We start from the raw sequence: 25967 nt of genomic DNA on the forward strand, positions 1-25967 counted from the left end.
TTTTTAAAAACTATTTATAACTACTGTATTCTTTGTCATGTGTGGTCTCTGAAGTATCTGTTTCTTTACTTTGTAGTCAGCTAATAATGGTTTGGTAGAAATTTCCCTAATATCCTGGAAAAAAAAAAAAGCAAAAAATACTCTTCTCGTGTTTGCAGATCAGCTGTGTGCTGTGTGCTCGTTCTCTGTTAGCTAGTCTGCTCACAATTTGCCTTAGTTTTGCTACCTGCCACTGAGCCTGGAAATGAGCTGGAGATGAAAACTTAAGATACTTCCTGAGCAAGCACCCTGCATTTGATATGCATGTGGCTTTAGCTCTCTCAGGATGCACAGGAGCTTTTCAAAGCCTTTATTTGCCAAAGTAGTTCTTTCCCCAGCTTTTCCTCCCAGGCAGTCAACTATAATCTTTTTCCCCAGGTAAAAGTGGCTGGTTCATTTGATTTTAATATTTTCATGGAATATCCTCCACTGAGAGAGTCCAGTCCTTCAGGAAACCCCAGACATGTCAAAACAGACAAAATACTCAGGGAAAATGTCCACTATACTCCATATACTCCTTTGCTGTACCCACATGGAAACAACAAAGATTGCCATCTCAAGACTTCACTGTGCCATGGAGCCTAGTGGGCCATGGCCAAGTAAGAACAGCATGAAGCTCTCCTACCTTGACAAAGTCACCTTGACTCAGAATTTGCTTGGTTGCTGAAAACCTTGGGCTCCTTTCAAAAGTTATAACAATGTTGATTATGACAGTTTTTGCTTATTTTTTCCATGTTTCTGTGGATGGACAGGCCCTTGGCACTTCCTACTCTTCTATTTCACTGATGTCACTTCATATCACCTTTTGAGACCTCGTTTCAGGGGCCTCAAATTGTTACATTTATTGGTTGACACAGTTTCAAAGGCCAATCCAGATTCTGGGGTAGGAGACAAAAACCCCAACCCTTGGTGGCATGTCAAAGTCACCTTGAGAGATGAGCATGAAGGATGGAATGTGCACTGGTGCAGCACCCTCAGAAAGCAGAGGAAGGGAAAACATAAGAGACATCTGGGAGGAAGATGCACCAGGTCCTGGGACTATTGTGCACGCAGCAGGCAGCAGGGGCCCACTGAGGAGGGGTCCTAAGCGTGTAGCTGAATGCTGCATAAAGGGCTGGAGGGGCCTGAAAGTGTTTGCCCAAGCACCCAGGATCCCCAATGTCAGGTGGTCACGACCACACCCCAAGGGAGCCCATGTTCTCTGGAGCTGTGAGTGAGGGGGTCACATCACGTGACCTTGATCAGCAAGTCTGTTCAATTCCTGGAGCATCAGCATCCCTGTCACAAAATGGGAAAATAATTCTACTCAGCTGACTTCACAGAGCTACTGTAAGGGGTAATTACACAGTAGCTCCCTGTGGGGATGGCCACTGCTGTGCATAGGAGTTAGATCCACAGGGCAGTGTGGCACATCAGGCACGTGAAGACATGTGTGTATAAGTGTGTGCATGCATGTGTATGTTCACGTGTGTCTGCGCATGTGTGAGTGTGATGCACATTTGCAAGCATTTGTGTGGGTGTGGGTGTGAATGACTGTGAGTACACGTGTGCCCATGTTCAGCCATGTGTGCATAGCATGTGTGGTGTGTGCATGCATGTATTTGCTTAGCTTGTGCGCATGCATGTGTGGCATGTCTGTGTATATGGTGCACACACATGTGCACATGTGTTCGGGTGTGCGAGCATCATTGTGGTGTGTGCATGTGCATGAGCATGTGTGTGCATGTGTGAACGAGCATGCCTGTGGTGCAGTTGCTGCCTATGTGGAACCCATGCTGTGCCTTGCTCAATGGTGTTGTGGGGCCAAGAGGCATATTTACCACTTGCACCATGTGCCCCAGACCTTTACCAAGGTGCCCCAGACACAGTCCCAGTGCCATCTGGGTTCCTGGTGCCAGAGCGCAGATGGGGACTCCTAGGGTTCCCAGTGCCCCAAAAGGAAACAGCAGGATTTGGGGAAGAAGGCAAAAGCCTATCCTCCCTGGAGAAGCTGCCATACAGTTGTGGAGGAAGGTTGTCTCAGATGGGGCTGGACCCCACCTGGAAGCTGGAGAGGGAAATGTGGGTTTATTTCTGGGCTCTGTTCTATTCTGTTGGTCCATCTGTCTATCCCACTGATGCATGCATCCTGATTACCTGCACTAAGTTCAACATTGGGAAGTGTGAGTTCCCCAACTTTGTTCTGCTTTTCCAGGCTTGTTTTGGCTGTTTGGGCCCTTTACTTCCTGTGTGAATTTTAGGGTCAGTTCATCAGTCTGCAAAAAGCTTGGATTTTAAGGAGCAACCCCTGGTTGTGGGACCAGGGGACCAGTATTGTCCCCTGGTCCACAAACATAGATGTCTTTTCATTTACTTAGGTCTTTAATTTCTTTCAACGATGTTTTTGCCTTCGGTGTACATTGTCTTGCACTTCTTTTGTTAATTTGTCTTTAGGTATTTTATTCTTTTCAATGCTGTGGCAGGTTGAATTGTTTTTTCTTTTTCTCTTTTTTAATGATTTATTTATTAATTTATTTTTAGATAGAGGGGAAGGGGAGGAGAAAGAGAGGGAGAGAAACAGCATGTGTGGTTGCCTTTCATGTGCCCCCCCACTGGAAACCTGGCCCGAAGGCCCAAGGATGTGCCCTGACTGGGAATACAACCTGTGACCCTTTGTTAGCAGGCTGGTGCTCAATCCACTGAGCCACACCAGCCAGGGTGGAATTGTTTTCTTAATCTCATGTTTAGATTATTTATTGCTCAGGTAAAGAAAACACAGTTGATTTTTAATATTGTTTTTTATACTCTGTAACCTTGCTGAAGGTCATCAGTTCTGATACTTTTTGTGCATGCCTTAGGGTTTTCATGTATTTGCTGATAAAGACTGTTTTCCTTCTTTTTTCCAATCTGGATGTTCTCTATTTCCTTTTCTTGCTCAATTGTCCTGGCTGGAGGTTCCAGAACAATGTTGAGCAGTAGTAGGCAGAGTGAGCACTCTAATTTCATCCTGCTCTGTGAAGAAGAGGTTTCAGTCTTTCCCTACTGGGTATAATGCTTGGCTTTACAGATCTCAGTGTGAGATGCCAGTTCACATGAATAGGTCATATGGAAAGTATATGTACATGAAATGGATCTTTTGATTTCTTGCATTTTTTTGAGTTATATATGCCAGAAAGCACATAGAAATCTGTTGTCTTTTGATAAAAGTTTAAAAATCTGTCAGCTCCTGGCTCAGTTGGATTCCCTTTCATCCTGTGAAAAATAAGAAGCTGGAAACGCCTGATTTGCACAGGGTTTTGTGACCCCAGTTTCATAGCCAATGCCAGGCTGGACACATGTCAGGAAGACCAGGAGTCTCCTCCTGGACAGAGTGGGAGAGGGCAGCCCTGGAAGGGGAGGCAGGAGCCCAAGGGAGGTGCCTCATCCACCCATGCCATCTAAGGCCCTGGCTCATTTCCATGCACCACAGGGATATGCGTGCCCACCTGGAGGCCCCTAGGGTAAGCCATCGTTCCCTTAGGGCACAACATCACCCTCACTGGCTTCAGGCTCTGCCCTTTCTTCACACATTGGTACATTGGTTCCCGTCATTCTCAGCTCCAAACTGCAATCCTCCAGCTGCATTCAGACCCATAAACACCTCAGTCAGCAAGGCTGGTGAAGCCCTAAGGTCTGTTGGCCCCATGCCCCACCCAGCCCTTTCTGTGTTTCATGGGCATCACAGCATCATGCCTTTTCTTGGAGCTCATTCTGCTCCCTGCTTGCTTCAGATGACACTGTGACAGACCTTACCTGCCTGCCGAGAACTGCTCTCCCCCGTACCCTGCCTCACTGTGCCCCTCAGTTTGAAACAAGGGCAACCTTTGTGCCCCCATGATCAAAGTCCTCATCCTGTCTAGCTCCCTGTTCTTCATTTCTCGGTCCACAGGTCCCACCTGGGCAGTGGCTCCCAGCCCCTGGAGCTACTCTGCATTTCCCAGGTTCATCTGTGTCCCACTAACACCATCCCTCTCTGGGACCAGAGTCTCATGTGCCCCACTGTACGCCCAGCAGGTGCACAGCAGATGCAAGGGGCTCTTTCAATGTGTGCACTGGCACGTAGAGAGTGCTTAGTAAGGAGGCTATGAGTGGGTGACTGAAAGGCAAAGTGTGGGCCCAGATATCCCTGTGTGGATAGACCTCACAGGGAGGTGGCCCTGAGCTGGCTCTCAGAGTTTTCTCTCTTCCTTTAGAACATGCACACAGAGCTTTCTGGCTGAGTGCTCAGTGTTTTACACCAGGCAGAAAATTGAATCCTAACACCCAACAGATGAGCCAGAGCTATGGTTACAAGTGAGGAAAGTAAGCCCAACATGGAGTTTAACAGGGGCTCTCCAGGGGAAGGCAGTGTCTGCAGGTGCGAGGGTCTGGGCAGCTGCCCTCCTCTTCTGCACCTCGAAACTTCCTCAAAAGCCTCTCCTGGGAAGTCTAGGCACCAACAGGTCACAGGGACACTCCTGCAGCCTCAGTGTCTGGCCCCCAGTAACCCCCACATCCAGTCCTTCCACGGTTTACCCTCCCTACTTCCATGCCCCCACAAAACTTCTCCCATGCCTGATCCCCATGTCCACTGTCCCATGTTGACTCTCCCCACTTCACCTCTCCCACATCTACTCCCTCACATCCAGGTCCTCATATCCACTTCCCCCACATCTACTGCCGCTGCGTCCACACCCTCACACCTGCTCCTACCACATTACACTGCTCCATGTCCACTCCCCCCTTGTCATTCTCCCCACATCTGAGCACCTGTCTCTGTCCCTTGATCTGCAGGCTCCCCTTATCCAGTCTCCATTCCTCCTCCTCACATATCCTACCTCTACCCTTTTCTGCTAGATGACAATTGCCTCAGCCCTCTGCCCCTCACCACTTGCTCTAAATGGGACAGAGGAAGCCCAGCTCTCCTTCACCCACCCAATGGGCTCCCTTAGCCTGTTAGGGCTAAGAAATGGGGGGAGGAGCTAGCCAGGTGCCCCAGAGAGAGGCCAGCTCCTAGAGGCCCTTTTGGAGGCCTTGGCTGCAATCAGTCTGGCTGAATTAGGGCCAGGGCAGCCCCTGATCATGTCAGAGGTCACCCAGGCTCCATGGCCAGGCCCACTGGCTACCTGGCCCCACGAGAGCAGCCTCATGGAACAGAGCTTAACACCACCGGGCCAGGTAAGGGGAGGGCCCAGCCTTGTGTGTGCATGTGCACAGCATACGTGAGGGTGTATGGGTGCGTGTGCAGTGTGTGTGAGGACCTCAGGGGAAGAGCGTGTGGTCACAGCTTCTGCTTGAAGTACACACATGCACACACACTCTCTCTGCCACCTTCGTGGCCTGGGGCTGGACCTGAAAGATGTGCTGGTGGGGGAAGGTGGGGTTGGGCGACAGAAGTGAGCCCTGGCTCGGGACAAGTGCCCCCCTCCTGCTTCGAAGGTAGCTAGACTGTTTTAACTTGCATCATGGGGCAGAAGCATTTGAAGAATTTTTGAGTGCATGGAGGCTGGCACAGGACTGCTGCTTATCTGTCCCCTACCCCACCCTGGTCAGGTTCTGGGCACTGGAGGGCCGGCTTCCCCAGAGCGGGCCAATACAAGGGGAGAAGCTGGCCAGCCCTTGACCCTAAGGCAAAGGGATGGGGAGGCTGCAGGAGAGGGAAGGCAGGTCTCTGAGCTCAGAGCCTCAGCAGACACTCTGAAGGAGAGCTGGCTGGCCATGCCCCTGGGGAGAACATTGGCACATGGCCCGCCTAGGGTGCAAGTGAGAGGGCCCTCTACTTCAGCTCTTTGAGGGGCTGACTAGTGGGGCATTTCACCTGAGAGTGGTGGAAGGGGCCATGAGGGGCGAGTCATCCTTGGTGGGGGTGGCCCCAGCTGCATCCTCCCATGACCCCAACAACCCCGATGCTAGGCTGCATTCACTCATGCTCTCTGTGCCCTTAGTGTGAGCAGGGCCAGGAGCCTGTGCTAATCAGTTCCTCAGGGCCCCTGAGCCCCTTAGGCAGTCTACAGGGATGGGGGGGAATCAATCAAGTACTCAGCAGGTGTGAGCCCAGTCCCCCAATCTCCCCTCTGCTCCTTGGGGGCTGAGCTGGGGAGGAGCAGGAAGGGGACAGCACAGCCTGTCCCCTCCCTGGCAGAGTCCTTTGCCTGTCCAAGCTCCAAGAGGTGGTCTGCCACCTACCTGGGAGGGCTGGGTGCAGGCACGAGCTGGGCTCAGGGCTCAGGAAGGGCCCCAAGAGGAGGCCCTTGAGAGGATCAGCATTCCCAATCTAGGTTGTGACCTCTGACCCCTAATCAGAAAGTGTTTCAGTGCTCTGTGGTAGGGGCACCTTCGTATATCATTAACTCTCCCCAGTGGGAGGGGGTGAAGGCGCCAGAGAAACCCTAGGACACCCCACAGGGCCCCCGATCAGAGTACAATGTGCCCGCCAGGACAACAAGATTAAGCACAGAGAGAAGTGAAATGCTGCTGGATTCACACGCCCGAGGGCCATGTTCAGCGTGTGAACAGCATCCCCACACATACCTCCCGGTTGCTATGACCAGCTTGCTATGGCCTAATAGCCAACAAGGGGGAAATTCATATAAAATATCACCGGCCATTGTGGGCCTAAGGCAGCGTGACAGTGGCTCAACAAAGCCAAATTCATTAGCCCCAGCAGGTAATCAGAGGACACTGGCCGTGCCGCCGGCGGGGCGGTGTCAGGGGCTTGGGCCGCAGTGGGGGCGCAGCTGCATTCCGCTCTCAGGTGGCTCCTGGATGCAGGATTACAGATGCCATTGTGACTCCCCCCCACCACAGCCCACATCGCTGTGGACCAGGGAAGGTAGACATTGTGGAGGGGTAGAGCTGGCCAGCCCTCATCCTGCAGGGTCGGGTTGCTCGCAGTCTTGGGGCATTGATTGGGGGAGAGGTGCTAATGCACAGAAAGCTCTAGGAGTGCCCTGAGCCCCTCACCTGCCAGGTGGACAGGGCTCTGTAAGGCCCCAAGCCACCTGGGGAAGTTGGGGGGCCCAGGGAGGGAGGCTGAGGGTGCAGCCTGGTTGGAGGCACTCCAGTTCTTTCTGTGAGCCCCTCCCCATGATGCTCTATAGTCAGGCAGGGGCAAAGTGACCCATGGAGGCCCCCACAGAGGCTCAAAGGTCAGCACTGCCCAGAGGAGAGATGGAGCCCAGGAGCCCTTTGAGGGGAGGGGCGCTACACTCAGTGAAGGAGGTCAGCTGAGAAGAGATTTTGACCAGGAGGTCCTGCAGCTCTTAGGGAGCTCATACCACACCCTACCTTTGACTGAGTCCCTGCCTGGCCACCAGGTGACAATAGCCAGACCCCTGAGTCCCAGAAGTCAGTGACCAAGGGCCTGGCTTCACATACAGACTGGGTCAGAGACACAGCCCACTGGGGAAAGCCTGGGCGGGGGATGTGTCAGAGACTCCGTGCGGGCTCCTCTCTCCCATATGCCTGCTGGGTCTTGCCACGGTCTAGTGTGGGGACTTATCAACCTGAGGCCCTGGTAGAGCCTGGGGGCTCATCCCAGGGGCCCTCTTCCTCCCCCAGGATTAGCACTAGACAGCTGGGGATGCATGAAAATCAGCTGTGATCTTTTATAGATACAGATGTCCCCAAGAGCTGTGGCTCCAGGCCCACGGCAGGTGAAGCAGGCCTGTAGTAACGTGGGGCTTGGCAACCCTGTCCCTGCAGAGCTTCCTGAGAAGGCCATCTGGTGGGCCCCACAGACAGGACAACCCAGGAGCTACAGCCTATTGCTCAGAGATCACATCTGAGCCATAGTTCCCTTCCAGGAACCTCTACTGCCTGCGGTCACCCTTGTCTCTCAGAAGGGCCACTGCAGCGTCTTCTCGGGCCCATTGGCTCATCCCAGTAACCTGTCCTCCTTGTCCAGCATTAGCACACTACAACCCTCCTCTCCTAGGAGAGGACAGGCAGGTGTCCCTTACCCACCATGGCAGTGGGGCATGAGCCCTGCAGGGTAGGTGGGGCCTCCACCCCCTCAGGGCTGCAGCCATGGAAACAGCCTGGTGGAGTCTCTGGACCCCTTGCTGGGGGGTGCTGAAGCCTCTCCCAGAAACTTCTATCTGGGCTCTGTTCTCCCTCTCTGCAGCCTGGGGCCAGTAGCTGAACTTCCTTGAGCCCCACATGTTACTGGGGCTAAGCAGAGTGCCCTTTCCCTGTCTGAGCTGGTTCTCTCATCAGTGGTAAAAGATTCATGGGGTGGGCCAGGGTGGCCTCCAGGTGTGCTTTCCTATCAGTGTAACTGATAGGGCCTCCTGGGTGACCCCCCCCCCCCCCCAGGGAAGGCCAGCTTGGGGACAGAAGTGGTGGCCTTCTTGTCTACTTAGAATACAGCTGGTGCTCAATAAATAGTGGCCAACTGATGAGCTTTGCAGCAAAATGTGAAAGACAAGGTCCTGGGAATGATTTTTTGAGAACTTTCTTCAACGTATAGGACTTTAGAAATAGAGGTTTTTTTATGTTAAAATTCTCTTTCTGAAATTCTGGTAGTCATTTTTGTATGTTTTGCCCTCTCATGGAAAAGTAACAATGCCTGGCAGTTCTCTTTCAGTCCCCAAGTGATCCCTGGTGCTTGACAAGCCACAGGAAGAAAGGAATTGCTAAGATTCCTTTAGTTCTAAGTTCTGAGAGGCAAAGTGGCCACTGCAGCCCAGCCCAGAGGCCACACCCAGCCCCCCATACCCAGGCTTTCCCTGGCCGTGCCCAGGATGGGCCTCATTGGGCTGCTCTTCCTGCCCTCCTCCTGATGCCCAGCTCTTGCTACACAGGACTCCCTCATCTGCCCCGGACTCACCCCATCCATCTTCCCATCTACCATCCATCTATCATCTGTCCATCCATCCATCCACCCATCCACCATCCCTCCATCTCCCATTCATCCATTCAGCCAGCCACTCCAGGTATACCCTAAAGCTCATGTTGCCAAGCCTAGTGTGTGTCCTTATTCCCCCAACTCTCTCCCTCATGAACTGTAAGCTCCCAAAGGCCGGTGATCGTGCACAGCCCAAAGCAAAGAACCTGTCCTGCAGCAGCAGAGCAACTATTAAAGAGATGAAAGGATTCCTCAGATACACCCTCCCCCAGCCCAGTGCAAAGATTCTCTGTACCTGAGAGTGGGCCAGTCATCCAGCTTCTGCCTAGTTACCACTGGTACAGGTAGCTCTTCAACTCTCAAAAGCCTGGGTTGTTGGAAACTTCATCATGTGGGGCAGCAATCATCTTTCTTTCAGATTTCTTACTTTAGCTGTTGAGAATGGTCACCTTGACCATTCTAGCTCAACTCGTGTTCCTAGTTTCGAGTTTAGTTTATGGCTCATTACAGACTCTCAGCTCTAGATGCTTAAAAGGATTAATGGACAGACAGAAGATGGATAGATGGTGGGTGGATGGACAGAGGGTGGATGGATGAGAGAAGGATGGATGGGAGATGGGTGGAAGGAAGGATCATTGGTAGTTTGCATGGACTCAATAAATAATTGTTAATGAGATGACAATAAGTTGGGAAGAGGCTTTCCTGGTGGAAGATGCTTGCCTCACAGAATGACTTGGTCACCCAATTCCCTCTCTCATTTTCCCAGCCTGCTCACGCTGTGGGAATAAGAGTGCTAGGCCTGAAGGGAGAAGGCCTGAAGTAGCTCAAGCAGCTTATTCAGTATCTTTCCCAGACAGAGATATGGCCAACTGGCAACACTGGTCCTTAGCCACCCTCCTTCTTCCAATAGCCTCTGTCTCCTCCTCTCTTGACCTTGCACAGCATATTGGGAAGAAAGCCTTTTGCAGGTGAAGAGGGTGCATTCCCAGGGCATGAGAGCCCCCATCATTGTGCAAACAGAAGCAGGAGGCTCTGCAGAAGCTGCTGTCTGTGGATAAGAACTTCACTGTGAGCAGGTCAGCCACTGGGCTCCAGACCCTCCCCACCTGTGACCTCAAGGGAGCCCCGTCCCCCTCCTCTGTAAACTGAGGCCATCCCAGCCAGTGGGTTGTGACCTTCCTGTTCAAACCACCGTGGAAATCTGATCAAAGCAATGGGTCCTCTTCCCAGAAACCATGTGAGTTTTCAGAAGTGCTCTGTCATTCCTGCTCATGATTTCCAGAAGGTTATGAGCCCCCAGAAGCCTGCAGGTCGCCCTGGCTTAAAGCCACCCAGGCATTCTGGGGTCTTCCTTCCACCGGGCCTCAGGGTACATTTTAACTTTTTCTCTGGAAATAATTGTCGACATACAGAAACTTTGCAGGAGTGAGTCTAGACCCACTCCCAGGATTCTCCCAGTTGCATCCATCAAAACTGAGTTCCATCACCATTAGCAGAACTCCAGACTGTATCCAGGTTTCACTCATTTTTCCACCAGTACTCCTCTTCTGTCCAGGATCTTATGTTGGCCCTTATCCTTTGTGCTCTTAAGACTGGAAGGAACCTGCTCAGGTCTCTGGGTTTCCCGATGACTAGATAAAGATTGTGAATCTTTGGCGAGAATGCCTTGAAGGCAAGGAGGTGTCCTCAGAGCACCCCTGGGACAGTGCCTGGGCGCTGAGTCTAACCCATGGCTGGTGGTGGCCACCTCGGTCCATCTGGGAGGCAGGCCTGCCTGGTTTCTCCTGTGCAGTCACCATTGTTTCTTTGCCAGAACAAACTATATGACGTTTTTCTGAAACAGGAAGCAGAGGCTTCTTTCCTCCACGAGAGAGCTGAACTTCGGGACATCCTCAGCCATCAGGACTCTATCCGAGGAGCAGCCCCTCCTCGCCTGGCAGAAGGGGAAATTGAGGCCCACAGGGCTGGGGGAGATGTGTGAAGGATTGCACAGCCAGCTGGTGACACTGCTAGGCAAGAATGAGTTCTTTTTCCTCCAAGTTCAAGGGGAAGCCCTCATGGTCCACCACCCCCACCCCACACACCCTTTCCCTCAAGTGTATCTGGCAGCCCTGAGCTGTTTGCCTGAGGTTGATAAGCAGGGATCTCCAAGCCCTTGTTGAGGGCTGTGGGGCAAGGCCCCTGCTTGCTCTTCCCTTATCTCCAGAGGCAAGAGTGGAAGGGAGGGGCTGGCACAGGAGGAAGAGGCAGAAGCAGAGTGAGGGTTCCATGTAGGAGCCTGCCCTGAGCCCCCTGTGCTGGAAGGCAGGCTTTCCTTGGGCTGGGGGAGGGCATTCAGGCCTTGGAGACCCTGGGGAAGGGCGACCAGGGCCCTCAGCCAGCTGGGAGTCAGAGGGTGCCCAGGAGGAAGGCCCAAGACACACAAGCTCGTCCTGGATCCTGAGCTGCCTGGGAGGTGGGCCAGGAGAGCTGGCCCCGAGGAGTCTGCAGGCCATCCCAACAGCAGCCCCTCACCCAGGCTGCACTAGTATGAGAGGAGGCCTCAGGTGGGGTCCTAGAGAACACAAAACAAGGATGGGAGTTCTACTGAGGGTGGGGACAGGAGGGGAAGTTGTCAGTGTTCACACACACTGACATTTACTCACTCAGATATCCCGGGCTAGTAGAAGGCAGGGGCTTCATGTATCTTGGGAGACAGCAGCCTAGATGGTATTTGAAAAAGGGTATTCGGTGAGGGGAGCTTTCCTGAATCTGTTCAAGAACAAGCTGAGTGGGAAGAGTCAGAGAGCCAGGCCCCACAGGGTGGGCCTGCTCAGATGGGCTCAGACCTCACTAGACTCCCTGCCCTAGCCCAGAGTTCCTGTCCTCTTCTCAGACCAGGTCCTTGCTCCTCAACAACCATCTGTGTGACCTCCTGGTGCTCTTGATTGGAAACAAAAGGTGAACAGGACTTGGTCCCTGCCTCAGGGGACTTTCAGATCAAGCAGGTGAAGGAGGGAGCTCCCATTGTGCCTGGGAGCCTGAGGTACCAAACTAAGTCCTATCCAGACCTCATGACCACAGGACCCTGTCCTGTGCCCCAGAGTGGGGAGGGCATACAGGAGGTACTGCATGAGCATTGAAACAGCTGGAAAAACTCTAAGGGAGGGACAGTAGCTGAGTGTGGCTGGAGACCAGGTAGCGGCCAACAGGACTGGGAGGAGAGTGAGACGGCTGGAGTCAGCCTGTGGTCAGTCAAGCAAAGACATGGTGTTGAGAACTTGAGAAGGGATCAGGCAGAACCAGATGGGCACTGGACAAAGCACTGTTCCAGCAGCCTGTGTGTGTGTACGTATGTATGTATATGTGGTGTGTCTGGGAGTGTGTGAGAGAGAATGTCTATAGGTATGTGTCTGTACACGTTTGCCTACGTGTCTGCCTGTGTGTGCATGCCTGTGCATGTGTGTCCTTGCATGTCAGTGCATGTGCATATGTGTCTATGTCTGAGAGTGTGTCTGTGGGTGTGTGCGTGTGTGTGTGGCTGTATGGCCAAGTGTATGTGAGAGTGATTGTGTGTGTCTGCATGTGAGACAGTGTCTATGGTTGTATGTATCTTTGTGTGCATGTATGTGTGCATTTATGTGAGTCTGTGTGTCCATGTATAAGAGTGTCTATGAGTGTGTGTCTGTGTGCACACACGTGTGCATTTGTGTGTGTCTATATGTCTGTGTGCCTGTGTGTGAGAGAGTGTCTATGGGTATATGTGTCTGTGTTTTGCATGTGTGTATCTCTTTGTGTCCATGTGCCTGTGTGTGCAATGAACACATATGGATCGAGGAGGAAGCTAGAGGCTGGGGTGTGGGTCCCCACCAGGAGCTCCTTCTGGTCCTAGAGGAAGATGCTGAGGGCTGGGCTTCTGGGTAGACAGGATGGGCCGAGGCCCCTGAGGCAGCTTGTAGTTCAGGGTGGCCCCAAACTGGCAATGGGAGGCCTTCTGGGATTTACGGTGAGGTGTGTGGCCCAAAGCTTCCCGAAAGCAGGGAAAGTCCAGGCCTGCTCTGGTCAGAGCCCAGGGAGGAAAAGGGTGCCCACAGCCTTCACAGGGCTGTCAGAAAGTGTTAGCACCTCTACAGAAAGTCACCAAAAGCCGGCATAGGTACAGGGCCAATGGGAGGCCAGTGGGGAGGGCACTTCCTCCAACACATTCCTAGTGTGTGTATTCTGGGTAGCTGAGGAAATGTGCATTTTTGGTGACAAGTGTGTATGGATGTGAACGAAACTGGGCAGGTGAGTCTGAGTGTGTGTGAGCATGGGCCTGGGGCACTTTAGCTCTTAGCTGCCAACCTGGATGCCCAGAACCTCTGCTTGCTCCCCAGGGTGGAGCCCACCTACCCATACCCCTCCCGAGCAGAAGACCCCCTGGGCAATGACGTGGAATGCAGAGACAGCAGCACCCCTCCCCCACGACTCTCCCATGGGCAAAAGGGCCCAGCAGGGCCTAAGCCTGCCTTGGATCCTCTGCCCAGGAGAGCTTGGGGAAACAAAAAGAGCACTCGCTGGACCCTGGTCAGTGCTTTTCTCACATCATCCCTCTGCTCCCTTCTCCCTCCTGCCAACTCAGGGCCTGAGGAGAGACAGAAGCCAGCACCAAGAAAGGTGGGTGCAGGACCTCACATAAAGGCAGCAAGATACCTAAGGCAATCAGCCATCAGAGACAAGCCAAGGTTCAGTCTGGGCCTGCTGGGCTCCCAGGCCCTGAAAGGTTTTTTGCTAGGTTTTTAAAGTCTTGCTAGTCACAGGTAAGCTAAGCTCTGGGAGGCCATCTGGCTCCCTGCTGTTTGTTTCTCCCAGCAGGGCTGGCAAACAGCAGGTGCTCCCTATGCAAGCGTGCGGAATGGTGAGTGAGGAGGAAGTGAGTTCTATCAGCTCCCCTTGGGACCCAGGGCAGCCCCACCCCCTCCTTCTGAGCCCAGAGCCCATCTAAATGTGAGCACATACCCAGGAGGTAAAAGTTCTGCTGAGGGATGCTAGGCTGCCCCCCACATGCTCTGTGCTTCACTCTGCTCCTCCCAGCCCAGAAGAATATCCCTGTGCCCTGCATTCCTTCTGCCTGCTTCCTACCTGTCCTTCAGGACTAGCTGCTTAAGGCTTCTGTCTACTAAGATCAGTCTAGGCCTCCCCTACCCAACAAGGTAGAGAGGGGACTCCCTGGACTCCTGCACACACCTCTCTCTAATCCTGTTACCTCACCCAATTCTTCTTCCCAAGCTCCAACCCTCCCCCACTGCTCTTCTGCCAAACCAGTGTCAGTTCCTCTGGTTCGGTTTCCCCATGTGTGGAAGCAAGAGGCTGCTTCCACACATGAGGCCCAGGCAGCTCCAATACCAGCTGTCCTGGGGCAGGCACCAGGTAGTCCTTGGCATCCCCAAGCCTGAGCGTGTAGAGCCAGCACAGGGTGAGGTATGCACTGGGAGCTTGTGGTCCTTACAGTGCCTGGAGCCTGTAAAGGGGAAGATGTGCAGGCAGAACAGCAGCACAGGCAGAAGCTCTGGGCAGGTCATCGGGCTGCTGGAAGCTCCAAGCACAAAGTCCAGGTGGGGTGGGGAAGGGGCTGCCACCCCGGGGTGTCGAACCCCTGGGTATCAGGGTGGCCTTAAGCATGATTACTCGGAGAAGCATCATGCTTAATTTTTCCAATTACTGCTAAACAGAATTCCACTTTATGGAAATGACACAAATTTTAATGAAGATATAATTGACATATGCACACATTATATTAGTTTCAGGTGCACAATATAATGATTTGATATGTGCATATATTGTGAAATGATCACCACAGTAAGTAAAGGAACATCTATCACTTCACATAGCTGCTAATTTTTGTGTAATAACACTTAAGATTACTCTCAGAAACTTCCAGGTGTACAATAAAGCAGTGTTAAGTATAGCCACCACCCTGTACATTACATTTCAGGACTTACCTTATGCCACAGGTTTTTAAAATTATTTTGTATTTTTTAATTTATTTTGTATTTTTAATATATTTTATTAATTATGCTATTACAGTTGTCCCATTTCCCCCCTTCATTCCCCTCCACTCTGCACACCCTCTCCCACCCATATTCCCCCCCTTTAGTTCATGTCCATGGGTTATACATATAAGTTCTTTAGCTTCTACATTTTCCATACTATTCTTGCCCTCCCCCTGTCTATTTTCTACCTACCATCTATGCTACTTATTCTCTGTACTTTTTCTCCCTCTCTCCCCCTCCGACTCCCCTGTTGATAATCCTCCATGTGATCTCCATTTCTGTGGTTCTGTTCCTGTTCTAGTTGTTTGTTTAGTTTGCTTTTGTTTTTGTTTTAGGTGTGGTGGTTAATAATTGTGAGTTTGCTGTCATTTTACTATACATGCTTTTGATCTTCTTTTTCTTAGATAAGTCCCTTTAACATTTCATAACATAAGGGCTAGGTGATGATGAACTCCTTTAAGTTAACCTTATCTGGGAAGCACTTTGTCTGCCCTCCCATTCTAAATAAAAGCTTTGCTGAATAGAGCAATCTTGGATGTAGGCCCTTGCCTTTCATGACTTGGAATACTTCTTTCCAGCCCCTTCTTGACTGTAAGGTCTCTTTTGAGAAATCAGCTGACAGCCTGATGGGAACTCTTTTGTAGGTTACTGTCTCCTTATCTCTTGCTGCTTCTAGGATTCTCTCCTTCATTTTAATCTTGGGTGATGTAATTAGGATGTGCCTTGGTGTGTTCCTCCTTGGGTCCAACATCTTTGGGACTCTCTGAGCTTCCTGGACTTCCTGGAAATCTGTTTCCTTGGCCAGATTGGGGAAGTTCTCCTTTATTATTTGTTCAAATAACTTTGTCACTTGTTGCTCTTCCTCTTCTCCTTCTGGTATCCCTATAATTTGGATGTTGGAACATTTAAAGATGTCCTGGAGGTTCCTAAGCCTCTCCTCATTTTTTTGAATTCTTTTTCTTCATTCTTTTCTGATTGGATGTTTCTTTCTTCCTTCTGGTCCACTCCATTGATGTGAGACCCAGTTTCCTTCCCATCACTATTGGTTCTCTCTACATTTTCCTTTATTTCACTTAGCATAGCCTTCATTTTTTTTTTTTTCATCTAATTTGCGACCAAATTCAACCAATTCCGTGAATATCCTGATCGCCAGTGCTTTGAACTGTGCATCTGATAGGTTGGCTAGCTCCTCGTGGCTTAGTTGTATCTGTTCTGGAGCTTTGGTCTGTTCTTCCATTAGGGCCATTTTTTAATTTTATCCTGAGGTGCCTGTTACATAGTGAGGGGCGGAGCCTTAGGTATTCACCGGGGCGGGTGATACCCAGTCACTGGGTTGTGACACTGTATGTGGGGCAGGGCTCAGAGAGGGAACAATAGTGTTTGCTCCACTCTCTGTTAGATTTCAGTCCCTTTTGCTGCTTCCTCCAAGCAAACTGGGTCCTTCTGGTACTGATTCCCATGTGAGTGGGCTTGTGCACATTTTAGGACCCCGTGGGTCTCTCCAAGGAACTCTCCTGTGACTCTGGTAGTCTCTCCCGGCACCTCAACCCCCACAGCTATTTTCATTCGGTGTTTTGAGGTTTTATTTACCTGAGCTGAAGCTCTGGGTTGTGCGGTCTCACTCCCCAGTTTCGCCTGGTTTATCTGCATGTGAATGTGGGACTGCCCAGTCTGCCAGCTGCCTTCTTCACCATACCCCTCCACAATCTGCCACCTCACTGGGTCTGCCCACTGCCACTTTTCACCCCCCAGGGTCCACCAGCCACCTCTTTTTTTCCTGTGACCCTTCTCTGCCCACCGCCGGGCTCGCCCCTCCTAGTGGTCTGGATGAATGTGTCTACTTTCACTCCTTGGTTGTTGGACTTCCATACAGTTCAATTTTCTGTCAGTACTGGTTGGGGTGTTTTTTTTTGTTGTTTCTAAATTTTTGTTGTCCTTCTTTCAGTTGTGCGAGGAGGCACAGTGTGTCTACCTAAGCCTCCATCTTGGCTGTAAGTCTTATGCCGCATTTTTTTTATCCATTCACCTGTTGATAGACATTTGGGAGCTTCCAGTTGGGGCTGTTACAAATAAAGCAGCCTACATTTGCTTCCTGGACTTTGTGTCAATGTGGGCTTCCTTCAGGGTAGACACTTGGGAGGTGATGACTGGTCAGACAGGTACGGGTATTTTTTTAGAAGCTGCCAAACCTCTTCCCAAGAGACACCCCCATTTTCCTCCAGCCAGCAGTGCTCAGGGTTCTCGCCAGCATTCTCTGTGATCCTTGATTCTGATAACACCATCCCTGGGCTTTTCCCCACATAAGAGCTATGCAGCATCTCTTCTTGAGTTCCTTGGCCCTCAGTGGACTTTCATTGGGGAAGCTCTCCCTCCTCCTCGGGTCCTCTGGGGACATGGACCCCTCGTTCCCAAGCCCTACTCCGCTGCTGAGTCCTGCCACTGCATGCCTCTCTCTGCAGCCACCCGTGAGTCTGCCTTCGTGCACGCCATTGCCGCAGCTGGTGTGGCCTTCGCTGTTACACGCTCGTGTGCTGAAGGCTCCGCTGCCATCTGTGGATGCAGCAGCCGTCACCTGGGCTTACCTGGCCATGGCTGGAAGTGGGGCGGCTGCAGTGAGGACATCGAGTTTGGAGGAATGGTGTCCCGGGAGTTCGCAGATGCTCGGGAGAACAGGCCCGATGCCCGCTCTGCCATGAACCGCCACAACAATGAGGCAGGACGCCAAGTAAGTCCATGACCCTGAGTGTCCTCGGCGTGCACCTGGGGTTCTCTGATGACTGCCCTGGGCATCCTGAGGTGTTGGAAGCCCTCTGACTACTGCCCTGTGTGTATTCTGGAGCGTTGGGGGAACTCTGACCACTTCCCTGTACATCCTGGGTTATTGGGGACTTTCAGACCACTTTCCTGTATGTCATGGGGTATTGGGGAGGCTCTTACTACTGCTCTCTGTGCCCTGGGGGTGTGCCAGGGGGCCCTCTGAGCACACCCCTGTGGGTCTCCAGGAAATAGAAGTTTCCTAAGCAGGGTGTGTGCCCTGGTTCCTTGAGGCTGTGGAAGGGCAGTCCGCAGTGGCCAGGCTGGGGTTCTGCTCACGTTCCACCCAGGGCTGTCTGAAATACAGCACTGTCCAGCTGCTCCACAAGTGTCTAGGGAAATCCCACAGAATGGCAGGTCCACCTCCAGAGTTCAGGTCACAAGAAAGGAGGGGTAGGATAAAGACCCGCCTTGCAGAAGTTCCTGCACAGCCAGAGTGACAGCCGGGTGGCTACAGTGCAACATGGGAAGCTCTGTAATGAGGAGATGCACACACACAGGGTGACTGGGCATAGCAGAGGGTCCAGACCCAGGCTGGAGTCTCAAAAAAGGCTTCTGCCTTCAAGGGTGGTGAGTGGAGAAATGAAGAATAATGGCAGTTATCTAGGTGGGGAGGCCAGGTGAGCCTCTGAGCAGCCCATAGATGAGACTGCATGTGAATTGGTTTGGGTAGAATATGGAGAGCAGAAGGAGGGAAGAGAATTTGGGGGACAGAGAGGTTAGTTGGGACCAGCTGTGAGTGTTTTGAGACCTTCTGGGGCAGAAGATCAGTAGGAAGCTGATAGAGTACTGACTGCTGATAGAAAGTGACCACGTAGGTATCTAGAGGTGTCTAGAAGATTTAGCAGCATACAGATGGCACTGGCTTTGCCCAGTGGAACCAGGAGATTGCAGAGGGCTAAGGAGTGAACAGGGACATTACACTTCCAACCACAGGGACCAGACTTATATGCCTGCTGAAGAAAAGTACACATGCAGCCTGGAATATAAAAAGCACCTTGTTAAAAATAAAGAATGCTCACCTGTATACAGTAACCTGATTGATCACAGGGAAGACAGTGTGGTGCAGAGAAAATGGGCTTTTGAATAAATGGTGCTCCGTCAATCAAATCACAATATGGAAAAAAATTACCCTGGACCCTACCTCACACCATATATCAAATCAGTTACAAACCCAGATGGGAATGGTAAAACAAACAAACAAATGCTTAGAAGAAAACATAGGAGACATCTTCAGGGTAGGCAAAGATTTATTAAATAAGCCAAAGAAAAATATAATAATGTGGACTTCAGAATGTCTATTCATTAAAGATACCACCATGAAACTGAAAACACAACCTCCACAGGAGGAAATTATATCTCCAAAACTATATGAAAACTATAACATAAAAAGAACTCTACAAATTAATTTTTCAAAAGGCAGATCACACAATAGAAAAGTTTGCTAAAAAGATAGAAAACTACTCCACAAAATAAAAATAGAGAAATAGCCAAAAAATATATGGAAAGGTGCTCAATATCATTAGCCATTAATTAAATGCTGTCAGAGCCAATGCCCTGAAAAGGGGGAGGAGGACCACTGGAAGGGAGCATGATGGGAATTTCTGAGGAGCTGGTGATTTGTGAAATTTTGTCATATTTTAGCTTGTGACATATATATATTTTTTGTATATTATACTTCCATAAAATGATTTTAAGTGTCAAATAACTAACTACAGAGTAGGAGGTTAATAAGCCCAAATCCAAAAGACAAGACTCTGAGCCTAGTACGTAGGGCAGCTTTTGTCCAGGGGTTGTTTGCTGATGTGAAAGGAAGTACATACACTGAGTTGCACTTCCATGGCCTCCCAGAACTAAGGGCCCCACCAAAGGTGGTGTCTCTGGGAAATCACTGCTCTGTTTAGGACCCTAGGGAGTAAACCAAAAGTAGACCAGCTCTTGTACATATGTTCAGGCTTAAAAAAGTCTCAGGACATTAGAATGAATTAAGGTGATACCAAATGCTGATATACTCATGCACCTGGAAAAAGCGCACAAATCCTCTTTGGAGGCTGGTAACTTGAGCTAGGCCTAAAATAGTTTCTACAGATAATTTTTCAACCAAAATGTCCAGCACATAAGCAAAGATAACCTGTCACATGAGCTGATGACATAACGAATGAGCGGTAATCAGAAAAAAGCAACAGAAGCAGGACTCCAAATACTAGAATGCTTACACATAGATTATCAGGAAAAAATATGCTTACTTATATTTGTAAAGCTGAAATGTAAGGATGAACCTTTTAGCAGGGAATCGGAAACTATAAAAAGTAATGTAATCGACCAAGAAAGAGTCACATAGAAATTGTAAAAACTGAAGAATGAATGGGGACTTCCACTTCACAAGTGTTTCCCTCTGCACTCTCCCAAACACCCACAAAAATGACAGTGAATGAATTTTAACATGAATAAACAGATTTGAGAACATAGAAACAGAAGTGACAATAGCAACAAAATTCTGAAAGCTAAAAAGCAGATAGAAGAGTACTCGATGTCTTAATAGACTCAAGAAAGCTGAGTCTGAAGTCAGTAGATGAGAAATCTGAGAAACAACCCAGGAATTACTACCATGAGTTGTCTTGAGAAGCAGAGATAAATACGGGGCTGAAAACAACAAGGTGGGTTGAAAGTCTATTTTATTTTTTTAAAGTTTTATTTATTTATTTTTAGAGAGAGGAGAAGGGAGAAAGAGAGGGAGAGAAACATCAATGTGTGCTTGCCCCTCACATACCCACTACTGGGGACCTGGCCTGCAACCCAGGCATGTGCCATGACTGTGAATCAAACCAGCAACCCTTTGGTTCAGAGGTTGACATTCAATCCATTAAACCACACCAGCCAGGGTGAAAGTCTATCTTAAAAGTCTGTTTTAACCTAACAGCTCTTTGGTCCAATTCCTTGCACCTAGGCAACACCTCTCCTTTACCAGAAATCTGCAGGCTTAATCTCTAAAAAAGATAAAGCAGGGGGTGTCTGGACTGTTGGAACCCCAAGTACAGCTAAGAGTGAGGCCACCCAAGTGAAAATAGTCTGTCTATGTACGAATTTTCTCTTCCTAATCTCCTGATGCAGCAGGGAAGCTTGATCACCCTCCAGGCAGGAAAATGGAAGGTTCTGTCTTGGAAATTAGATGAACTCAGGAAAAGAGACTTAACTTCTCCAATGGCACAATGTGGCCAGGTCACTCCAGGGCAAGGGCCCAAGTTGGCAAGTCCCTCCTGGGCACAGGAACTTCCAGCAAGGTTTTTAGTGCCCCACTTTTAAATATAAGCAGACAACCAAGGACCACCAGACACCCGAGGAAGCCTGCAGCAACCACAAAGGTAAAAACCAAAACAAAGAAACAAATCCAAACTTATGGGAAAGAGATGTTGTAAAGAGATGAAAATTTCAAAAACTATCACTACCCCCAGAGAAATAAGAGACTCACTGTACCCATGAAAGTGGAACAGGATGATAATTTAAGAGAACATTTGGAAGAGGGAAAAGGAGCTTTTAGAAATTAAAAATAGGACAGCAGAATCAGAACTCTCAGCAGAAAGGTTGGAAGATAGTTGGAACATTTTTCTACAGAGCAGAGGAAAAAGACAAAGAGATGGGAAGTAGGAAAGAATAGAAAATAAGGAGGCTCTGTCCAAGAGAGACAGTGGTGAACACGAAGAGGAGGAAATTGGCACAGAAATAAGGCAGGAAGATTCAGAACCAGAGATCACATGTTGCAGACCACACAGGCCCAGGAAGTGACTGGCACAAGAAAGGGAGCGACATACTAACTGATGGCACAGACACAGCCTCCAGGGTGTGTGGGAGAAGGTGAGGCTCATGTATCAGAAGTCAAAATGGCATCAGACTTTCTGAGAACAATATAAATGATGGAACAAAATGGAGCAATGTTTCAGAATTCTGTGGGGAGAAGTTTTTTAGCCAAGAATTTTATGTCCAGCTAAACCATTTTTTTTCAAGTATAGCAAAAGTAGCAAAGTAACAAAGATTTGTTTCCAGACATGCACATTTCATAAAATTTACCAGAAGACTTCTCAAAAAGATGTCTCCAAAATGAAATCTGGTGTTTCCAAAAAGACACCTGGTCTTCGAATGTCTTGAAGAAGATATTTAGACAATTAAGGGAGAGGTTGAGACTGAATCCTTCACATATATTCTTAAAAACCAACAACAAAACATCTTGTAGGAAAGGAAAAGTAATCATAACATTTACATGGCTCCACTGAGATGACATTTAATAGTCCCAATCCCATCAGCACTAAATATCTATCTAGCTGGGAGAGGTTGGGCATGTGCATCAGTGTGATGGGGTGGTGAGAGGTCCAGAGACAATGCCGAACTCCAGGTTTGTGAGAGGCACAAGGCACTGCAGTGGGGGTGTGGGAGGTGTCAGGAAAGTGCAGTGTGAGAGCGGGCACAGAACTCCTGTTGTTCTTAACAGATGTTAGGAAATATTGGGCTATTTAAAGTAGATACATATATATCTTTGATAAAGTCAAAGTAAAACAAGAGACTAAGGAGGCAGAGGTGGGAAGCAGCTGCCCCTCTTTGGAAATTCTTGGCCAGAAAAGAGAAGAGGACAGAGATTAGACAGAAATGGACTGGTGTGGGGGGCAACTAATAGACACCCTGCAGGAAAGGGCCAGTATGAGAGGGAAGAGTTGAAACAGCAGGGAGAGGGGGTGGAATGAGTGGGACAAGGGTTTGGATGCAGAGCCCACCTGAAGCCTTAGCCCAGCACCATCCAAAAGGAATGCACTGGAAACCACATATGTGTAATAAATTTTCTATTAGCCACATTTTAAAAGAAAACAGCTGACATTCATTTAATACTAAATTTTATTTAGCCCACTGTACCCAACATGTCATTTCAATAATGCAATCAATGTTAAAATCATGTATGAGATATTTTATACCCTCTTCATGTATGAAGTCTGGGGACTTACAGCAACCCTGTGTGTGGTCTGCACTCACAGAGCTTCTCAATGTGGACCAGCCACATCTCAGGGGCTCCTGGTGGTGGTGCCCACCATAGTGGACAAGGCAACTTTAGGTCTGATTAGGTCACCCACCCCCACGCCTTCCCCCTAAGAGAGAAGGGAAGAGGGTTCCTTGCTTCTCACAGGGAGAAACACATACCCCTCAGCCAGGTCCTACCCTCTGTCCACACTCAGGCCCCAAAGGTCCCCACAGCTTTGTCCCCTGCATTGCCTCACTCCTCCTCTTCCCAATCCCATACAGTCCAAGAACTCAGCATCCTGGGCCCTGAAGTTACCCAAGACAAGCCATCCCATCACCCACGCTCAGGTAGCCCCCAGCCTTTCTATCGGCCCACATATACCTGTGGGCCGTGGTCTTGGGTTCTACAGGTCAGAAGTAACCTGTAGGCCTTCCTCCTTCCAGCCTGCACTGACATCAGAACGTTACAGCCTGGCTGCCTTCACTCTGTCATAGATGCTAAAGAATTGGACCATAGAGCAGGGAGGCTCCAGGCCCTGCCCCCCTCCTGGGGATTCGGATTGGCCGGGAGAGGCGCACGGAGGGGACTGGCACTTCGGGCCCATGGAGAAGGCACCTGCTCTGCCTGGGAGCCCCAGGTGCTTTATGGAGCAAGTAGATGGGCTGGGTTTGCCTGGTGCACCTGGGGGCGGGGGCGGCAGTTCAGGAGCCAGGTCCTGGGAGATCATCCCGCGCAGACGCACCGGGTGTGCACTGCCCTGACGCCCCCGCCCGCGCGTCCGCAGGCCATCGCCAGTCACATGCATCTCAAGTGCAAGTGCCACGGGCTGTCGGGGAGCTGCGAGGTAAAGACCTGCTGGTGGTCGCAGCCCGACTTCCGTGCCATCGGCGACTTCCTCAAGGACAAATACGACAGTGCCTCGGAGATGGTGGTGGAGAAACACCGCGAGTCGCGCGGCTGGGTGGAGACGCTGCGGCCTCGCTACACCTACTTCAAGGTGCCCACGGAACGTGACCTGGTCTACTACGAGGCGTCGCCCAACTTCTGCGAGCCCAATCGCGAGACCGGCTCCTTCGGCACACGAGACCGCACCTGCAACGTGAGCTCACCAGGCATCGACGGCTGCGATCTGCTATGCTGCGGCCGCGGGCACAACGCGCGCGCTGAGCAGCGCCTGGAGAAGTGCCTCTGCGTCTTCCACTGGTGCTGTTACGTTAGCTGCCAGGAGTGCGCGCGCGTCTACGACGTGCACACCTGCAAGTAGCTGCGCGCCTGGCTCGGCGTGGTCCTCTAGGGTAGAGCAGGGAGGAGCCTGCAGAGTGGTGGCGGGGGATCCACCCGGGGATCCTCCCAGGATGGGGCGGGGCTCTGGGGGTGAGGCTTTTGGATAGGGGCCCGTCCTCTCTAGGGGCGGGGCTCCCAAATTGGGGATTTAGCCCCTCCACCATCTCCAACGCAGCCCGCCTGTAAGATTCCATTCACTCCACCTTCTCTGTGTAGAGCAGCTCTCCTGGCGGACCAGCGGCCGAGACTCCCGTCCCCCACTTCTTCCTCTGAAGTCTGGGGACCAGGGCCGTCCGAGTCTGGCGCTCTGGAAAGGTTCTGGCACCGGGAGGACTGTGGCACGCCTTCCTCAGCCTTGCCTCTACCAGCGCCCCTGGCCAAGAATCCTACGAAGAGAGCCCTCGACTTGCAGGTCCCCAAGAACCAGCTTGGCCTGGGAAAAAGAGGGGTTCTGGAGGCGGAGGCGAGCAGGAAGCTGGGCCCTGAAACCTGGCTCTGCCCTGGCTGCCATGAGTGGGACATCAGACACCCAGGGGCTCTTCCCAGTGACTGTTCTGCTGTCGCCCACACCCCCACCAGGCCTACTGTTGGCCTGGTCAGCTGTTGCCTCTGCTTTTCAGCTGACAGAACACCCCACTGTGGGGCCCTCCCTTCCTCTGGGGTATCTCACCAACACCCCCTCCGGTCTACAGCAGAGGAGTGCAGCCTGCTATCCCAGCACTGTCCGGCCTTCCTCTTGTCCTCAGCACCTCCCTCACCTTCCTCATCCACAGCCCGAACCCCAAGTCCACCCAGCCTGCTGGACTGCACCAGCCCAGCCCCATCATCCTGCCTTGGAGGCTCATTTGGGGTGGGGTGGGGTCGTTTGGAATGTTTTGGTAGGAACAGCCACACCTGTGCTGCCGCAGAGGACCCACAACCCCTAGGGGTTGGTCTCCTCTCCCAGCCCTGGTGGTTTGGGCTGATCCCCGGGTCCTCCTGATGCAGCAACAGTGTGCCAGACTTGCCACACAGGCCACTGTCCCAGAGCACCTGGCTGGCCACTCAGCTCCCCTCACCTTCTGATTCATCCACACAACCCAGGAAGGACAGGCCTCTGGACCCCTCAGCCAATGCCCACGCCAGGCCTCTCCTCATTCACTCTGCCACTGTGAAATGTCCCCTAGTCCCCAAGGGTCCACCGTCCAGGCTGGGGGAGGAGACCAGCCAGACAGGGATGACCTGCATGCCTCCGAGGACAAGACCTTCCCCTGCCTTGAATTTTGTGTTTTGGTTTCAATTTTATTTCCGATGCTGCTATATCTACCATACACTGGAGCTAGACAAACAGATGTGTTGTTATTTTTTTTCTTTTCTTTCTGTGAAAGAAATTATTTTAGCCATAGCTGTGAGTTCCAAACAATAGGGAAGTAAAAGACAAAAAACAAAAAGCAGAAACAACCAAACGCTGTGGATTGTGCTGAATTTCTGGTAGTGGGTTGGGAAGGATATGGAGGTTGGCTCGGTGGTCACCTCTGGGGCAGGAGACACCCATGGGCCAGGGGAGGAGGTGGTCGATATGCACCTCAGAGACTCCTGGGGCCTAAGAGGTGGCTTCCAGAGGCCAGAATTCCAAGAGGAGGAGGAGGGACTGACACACCAAGGAAAGGAGGACCTGGCCAGCGGTGCTGAGGTCTAGGGGGAGGGAACTGGACCTAAGCAGAAGGCTGGGGGTGGGGGAGGTAGGGTGCAGGGAGGGGGAGGAAGCCTGCCTGCTACAGGGGCGGTACAATGCAGTGAGCAGGTGGGAGGCCCCAGGAAAGTCAGTGGAGCCGTGGGACATCCACCAAGTCACATGAAAGCTACTTCCCCAAATGTCCATGACACTCAGCTGACATTTTGGTGCTGGCTCTGTGTTTGAGGACATGGCCTCTGTGTGGGGTATCCCAAGGCCACACCTTTGCTTCTTCAAGCTGGGTGCAGGGTCTCTGCA

At 51.1% G+C, this 25967-nt stretch overlaps 1 protein-coding gene across 1 annotated transcript in view; it reads left to right on the forward strand.

Moving 5' to 3' along the window:
* The window catches only part of WNT3A (Wnt family member 3A), a 44475-nt gene extending 18997 nt beyond the window's left edge, over positions 1-25478 (forward strand). The window contains exons 3-4 of the mRNA XM_028534571.2: positions 17355-17620; positions 23496-25478. Coding sequence (XP_028390372.1) covers positions 17355-17620; positions 23496-23975 — 746 coding nt within the window. The 3' untranslated portion in view covers positions 23976-25478. The remainder of the gene's footprint in view (positions 1-17354; positions 17621-23495) is intronic.
* The last annotated feature ends 489 nt before the right edge of the window (positions 25479-25967 follow it).

This window comes from Phyllostomus discolor, chromosome 8 (assembly GCF_004126475.2).
Source record: "Phyllostomus discolor isolate MPI-MPIP mPhyDis1 chromosome 8, mPhyDis1.pri.v3, whole genome shotgun sequence".
NCBI lineage: Eukaryota > Metazoa > Chordata > Mammalia > Chiroptera > Phyllostomidae > Phyllostomus > Phyllostomus discolor.